Source organism: Spea bombifrons, chromosome 8, assembly GCF_027358695.1.
Source record: "Spea bombifrons isolate aSpeBom1 chromosome 8, aSpeBom1.2.pri, whole genome shotgun sequence".
NCBI classification, from domain to species: Eukaryota; Metazoa; Chordata; class Amphibia; order Anura; family Pelobatidae; genus Spea; species Spea bombifrons.
The window spans coordinates 9121141-9127766 of NC_071094.1; the positions used below are offsets into that span (position 1 = coordinate 9121141).

Below are 6626 nucleotides of genomic sequence, written 5' to 3' on the forward strand. Positions count from 1 at the left end.
AAGTTGCAAGAAAGGCTGGGCAGGTTCTGCATTGTAAAATCAGTGATGGTGTTTAAGTTTCCACCTTTTTAAATATGTAACAGAGGTATGGGAAAATACACAACATGTTTCCAATGCATGTGAAAAAATAAAACCGTTGCTGTACTGGTCTTAAAAGGGTCCATTTAGAAAATAATATGGAGCTCTAGGCATCTAAAACAGACCAACATAAAAAAAAATAGCACCATGATATAAATGTGGCTGAAAATCCCAAATCTTCCAGTTCTAGGAACAATACTGGAAAACTAGATCTCTACCAGTTCTCAAAGAGTGGCTGAGGCCGATGGAAGCTGTCAATATATTATAAACATTTATATAAAGTGTTTATATATAAAATACAGCATTCAAATTGTTATTCCAAAAGTGATGATGCTGTTCTGTCTTTTATTACTGTAAGAACCTCTCAAACGTTTAAGCCAGCAGGTATTGAAAACAGTAGGGGAAAAAGGAACATATTTGGAACTACTTTAAATACAATTTAAAGGTGAACATAAGTTGAAGCAATACAGATCCTTTAATTCACATCAGTTTTCGGGGCCAGTCTTCTTGTTGACCCAGAGGAAGTAGTTACAACGCGCCTGTGGGTTGGATGAGTGACCGTCGGGTCTCGCACAGACATAGAACTGACGGCCACAGTTGGGACCTGCCTTCTTCACTGTCCGCAGCACACAGGGCTCCCCATGGCCCTTACAGTTGGGTGGCGGCGGGGGTCCCTTCAGCAATGACTTCCAGAAGGCTGCTTGTGGTTGTGTGTCTTTAGGGATGATAGGAATGGAAATAGAGTCCTGCGGGACAGCATCTTTTATGTTTTTCTGGTCAGCAAGCAATGAGTTGCTGGTCAATTGTCCCTCTGTTAAATTTGGTTTGGCTGTTGCCGGCTTAAAAAAACCCAAAAGGCTTCCCTGACCCCCCTTCCCACTCAGTTTAGTCTTTTTTCCTGTATTGACGTTCTTTTCTAGCACCCGCTTACGAACAATCACCGCTTCAGTTGTTTCAGATGGCGTCTGGGAGTCTGAAACCTCTCCAAATGTATGCCCCAAATCTCTGTGTTTTCTGACCAGAAACTGGGACAGCTTCTGTTGCCGACCAGCAAACTCCGGGAGAAATTTGGTGCAGAGAGGAGGACACTTGGTTGCTCCTAATGGTTGGCATTTCATAAAAGCTTTAACGGGACAATGGTCCGATCCTTCCACCTCTGGCATTATTATGGAATTCGAGAACTGTGTCTCAACAAGTCTTTTATCACCTAGAATGTAGTCTATGCGTGTGCCATAATTGGTTTGCCGTGCCCCAGAGGCTGAACACCAGCAAGTAAATGCGTTTTTCTGAGTGGGGTGAAAGTACCTGAAAGTGTCATAAAAGTGTCCTTTTTGTGAATAAATTACTGGATCTCCATTCCCTACTTGTGCTGCAACAGGCTCATCAAGAAATTGGCTTAGCCACTGACGACCAGGGTTCTCCTCAAAGGCTTCCTGGGCAAATAATAGTGCAAATCAGAGAAATGGAACTGGTTCTAGGATACGTCATAAATGTATTTATCTAAAATCATTTATCATGCAAGAAAAAGCACGCTATGTTTTGATTTGAAAATCACGTTCAAGTGAAAGCAGTTTCCAGACAGAAATAGCCAGGGCTGAACAGCCTAGAACAAAGACAGTCAATACTAACAAACTAAAAAAATATATATATAAGGGGTTAATATATAAGGGGAAGTTACTCACCAGGTCGCTTGGGTCACAGTGGTCAATTGGCTTGTGTGAGGTGTTCACATCTCCCAAAATTATCACATGCCTGGAAAAGAGAAGAGGTAATTATTCCACTGCTTAACACGAAACATAAGCATGGGTGCGCTCTCAGATAGGCATTAGAGAACAACGAATCTATATTCATCAAAAAAAAAAAATAATAATAATAATAATAATAATAATAATAAAGGGGACACTTGATCTGCTTCCACTGTTGTGTTGCACTAATGTAATATCTCGTTTAGCCATTAAAATAAATAAATATACACAACTAGCTTCAAACAATATAAACAAGTGTACCATATACCAGGAAACAGAACATAGGCAATCGGAAGAAAACAAAAAAACAAATAGATCACTTTAAGAGTCTGACCTCTGGTGTAGATGCTATGAATTAACCTTACTAGCTGTACGAGACATCAGATCAGTACGATACAACAACCAAAACAGATCCAGTGTCTGCTTAATACTTTGACATTTATACGATTATTTTTTTTATTTGACTTTCTAAGTGTGCACCCCTCTTATGTTTTAGTTTCAATACAGAAAAGGCTGACAAGTGTTGCACCACTGGGTTTGAGTGCTTAATCTATTGGTTCTATTGAATCGTTCCATTATATTTGACTGTGAGACTCACCCTCCTGACTGCAGAATGGCCTCGGCTCGTATCTGAAGCAGGCGATAGAAGCGTAGTTTGTAGGATTTGCGCTCCGGTTTCTCTGGATCAGCACGCGGGCAGTAAACGTTAATCACGGTAACAATCTCCTCTTTATCATCAGACGCGCTGCAAAAGAAAAACGGTAACTACATTAAACATTTACATGCGGGGCAGGGGAGCACAGTGGCAGATTTAGATTCTTACCGGATCTTGTGCTGTGTGAGAACTGCTCTTCCTTCTTGGTCTAGAGACATCAGTTCTTCCTCTGAAAACTCCTCTGTGTTCCCGTAACAGCCGATGGCTTCCTTGTGAGTATTTAGTTTCCCGGAGAGACCTTCTTCTGCTGCCCATGGTGTTGTGGTTGCTTTGCAAAACGTTGCAACTCCTTCAAATTAAGCAAAAGAAAGGGGTGGATTTGGACTCCATGGCACCAGTTAACAATAAGCGGACTCATTCTGGCCACATTACAACACTGCGCATGATAAAATCGATTCAACTAATCGATAATGAAAATAGTCGACAACGATTTTCATCATCAAATTTTATCGTTTAGTTGTTGCAGCCCTAAACGCATACAGGCATACTCCACTCTTACCATGACCATCCCTTACCTGAGTACCCACTCCTCACACGGCTAAAGCTGAAGTAAGAGTTATATCCCTCTACTATAGCAGTGGGTTCATCTAACAGATCCCCTGCACACAAAGAAAAAAAAATAGTCATTTTAGTGTCAAGAAGGAAGACATCAGCATGTTGTAGGTACGGCAACGTTACAGGATAGTTCTTTCTATTAGATCCTTTGTCTGGAAAACTACATAGTAGATACAAGGGAATTAGAGGAAGAGTCAGACAACAGATTGCCCTCTATTGAGGAACATATCATATTACTCTGGTGCTTAACAAAAAAAGTTATTTTTTCATAGAGGCAGCATTATAATTTGGCAGTAAAAGAACAAATTACCCCCAAATACAAGAAGTTGTTAGCATTACCCTTGATTAAAAGGTAGTCGCCTATAACCTCTCCACTTTATCTGACTTAACTCTTAAACGTTGGTTAAAATGACATGAAAGGTAGTTAATCCATCGTTAGTGTTATCTAGTATTTTGCTCCGTATAATTGTGGACGTTAATAACTGGAGGGTTTAGGGGTAATGCAGATCAAACCCCGCGGTTCCCCAGCTGAAGCACTCACTGGTGACTTTAGTCTCCTGCAAACAGATAATATCGGCATCCAGCGAGTCCAGGATTTCTTTAAGGCTGGTACGTGTAGCCCGAATGCCATTGATATTCCAGCTGACAATCCGCATGCTTCCAGCTGTAGTCCTGACATGGAAGGATAAAAAAAATAATGCTTTTTGCTCAAATAAAATCAACAAAACAGCAGTGCATAGGCTGATCCCCCACAATCCTGTCTCAACAATGTTTATGTCAAACCCGTATAATAAAAGTGAGTGTATAAAATTGTATAGGTCACTACAAGGAGCAATTAGAACAGTCATCATTGAGAAAAAAAATATATATATTACTGCATGAGAAAGTTCATCATCTGCACAACAGAAAGTTTGTTTTTTTGGATTTTATTGAAAAATGTATCCATCCAGGAATGATGTCATAGACCGCACACATTTAGATGCAGACAATAAAAGTGTAAAAACTGTCAGTGTTTGTATAAGAGAACTGGTAGGACTGTAGCTTTTTTTATATCAATTTATCACAATTTATTTTCTCATACTATTTCTAAAAGGCCAGAGTCGTGCCTGGTGAAGGAATATAGGATGAACTTTGTCACACATTTGGGTCTCTCAGATACGCATGACCACGACCTGTTACACTGTAAACACGTCGCCTTATATGGACATATTGCTATTTTACGTAAAATGATTGGGTTAGAAAAGGGCATTATTTCCCATTTTTGCTATAAGTATATTATATCTATATATATATATATAGTCTGATTTGTCCTGAGCCGCTCGATAAAGATATCTATATAATTTGGAGCCCCAAGGTATAGAAGTTCTCGGAAGATCTGCGACAGCCTCCATATTCGGGCACATAAACCGACCCAGAAAGCTTCACGCATTGCAGAAAGGCAACTGAAATACTGAAATAAGGGGACCAGTAAAGAATATATACTTTCTCTATATACTCCCTTATAACAAAAACAGCTATTTACAAGCTTGACTCATTACATATTTCTGGGCTCTAATCGAATGTTATTGCAATCGAACATATAGATGACGTAATAAGTAATTGGGGTAAAAAGTATTGATTACTGGTAAAGTATTAAACACATTGTAAGAATACGTTATAGCAGATTTAATGTATGTAAAGGGAAGCAGTGTTATCTACCACAGATCTGCAACACGGATAAGACAGGTGATTGACAGCTCTGCTTCTCAAGGTGTTCTGCAGCAGCTCATGCTTCTTTATTTAACCCCAAGACCAAGTGTTGTCACACGGACCTCGAGCTTTCCTCCCCATCCCCCGACATGTTCAGAGCACGTGTCAGGAGGGGCAGAACCCGGCATTAAACCCAACCGATCCAAATTCCAAGTTCCCGCTTCTTAGCGCAGGGTCGGCACATGCCGCTAGGCGACGGCCGCGCGGGAAATTTACGTCACGCTCAGAGGCGGGGCGAGGGAATCACGTGCGCGCTGAGGTCGGGAGGAGGGACGGGTTGATTCAGAAAAACAATGACACGTGATAATGGTAACGTCACAGTCCGGGAACACACAACTGCTCGAGGGCACGTACGTGCTAACTATCATAGATTTCCGGGGCAGTCCCTCTGCCATAATGATAACCTATGTCAGAAATTTCCCCAAATATCATTCTTTAGCAGCAGCTAGCATGACCTGCCTAGCTGCAACTGAAACTCCCATGATACCTAGCCACCAATTTCTGCCTGAGGAGGCTGAGGGGAATGAAAGTTCCACATTCCTCTTTTAGAGGACGTTCCTCCTTTTTCGACCCAAGCCTCTCCTGATGTCCCTTTTTTCTAGGACCTTATGATCATGCCTCCCAACTGTCCCTAATTAGAAGGACAGTCCCTTTCTTAGTCTTAAATCTCCTTATCCCTTTTCCATGTTTGATTTCCTTTTCTATCTCCTCAAAATGTGTGAATCCCAGAGTTCCACAGCCCTAAAAGTTACAATAATAGAAAGAGCAGAAAATGTGTTTGTAAATTAAACGGTATATAAGGTGCAGTATTATTTTAGGATGTTAGAAAAGCCCCGCCCCCAGCCACACCCCCTACGACAAAAGTGCCCCTCTTTAGCTATTTAAAATGTTTGCAGGGTATCAATGTACCCCAGTGCTCCAGCGGCAGATCGGGTAAAAACCCGATCCCCCTTAGCTATTCTTCTAATATCGCCCATCAGTGGGAGGAGCTCTACTTAATATATAATAACTCGATGACAGTGCAAACGTGTTTTCACAAATCATACGTGTGAAATCTCGTCCACATGATCAGTGATTCTTTCACATACAAAGTATTCTAAGCTGATGAAACGGGAGCAAGCATAAGAAAAAGGGACAGAGAAATGTGGATCAGAAAGAGGGACTGTTCCTCCATATGAGGGACACTTGGGAGATATGAGACCTTGTGTAGGGTCTTCCCGAAAAACAAAAGCAATGAATAGAAAATGAATTTGTGTTAATTCTTTGTTACCAAACAAGGACAAATTGTTATCAGTTGATCCGGTCCAGGTCTCTTAAATCCAGTCGTCAGTGTACAGGCATTAGGGATGTGAGAACCTGCGATGGCCACCTGAGCTAATGGCATTCCCCTGTCTGTGTGAGGAGCACACCTTGGGCGGGATGCGGGTAGGAGGTCCCGCTGAACCTTAGCAGATCCGGCGTTGTATTCTTTCCTGTAAAGGTTTGATCACCCGGTTTGTACATAGAAACTTTTAAGAAGCTTTTTCCGTGTCTATGGCAATAACCTACCAGTGCATTTTCCAGATGGCCAGGTCAGGCGCACTAAGGGGGCAATCATTCTAGACGACAGCAAACTGAAAACAAATACCCTACCACTGAAGAGTTAATTGAGTTTTATTCGCACAGCAGTGCAGTAAATCACCGCATCGTCTAATGACGGGAGCTTATAGCAAATTGACCTTTCTCAAGGTCACAATGGAGTGTGCTGAAGTTAACGTGCCGGTGTTTGTGTTACACGCTACAGT

General features: G+C 41.5%; 1 protein-coding gene and 1 long non-coding RNA gene across 3 annotated transcripts in view; one reads left to right on the forward strand and one right to left on the reverse strand.

Moving 5' to 3' along the window:
- LOC128503499 (uncharacterized) overlaps positions 1-6626 on the forward strand; it is a 289541-nt gene that overhangs the window by 259337 nt on the left and 23578 nt on the right. The window lies entirely within an intron of this gene.
- Positions 399-5033, reverse strand: APEX2 (apurinic/apyrimidinic endodeoxyribonuclease 2). Its single transcript, XM_053473596.1, has 7 exons — positions 4792-5033; positions 3635-3765; positions 3054-3137; positions 2647-2827; positions 2422-2568; positions 1761-1830; positions 399-1511 (listed from the first exon to the last, which is right to left on the reverse strand). Exons 2-7 carry the CDS (start codon positions 3747-3749, stop codon positions 564-566), a joined length of 1545 nt encoding a protein of 514 aa, XP_053329571.1. The 5' UTR covers positions 3750-3765; positions 4792-5033; the 3' UTR covers positions 399-563.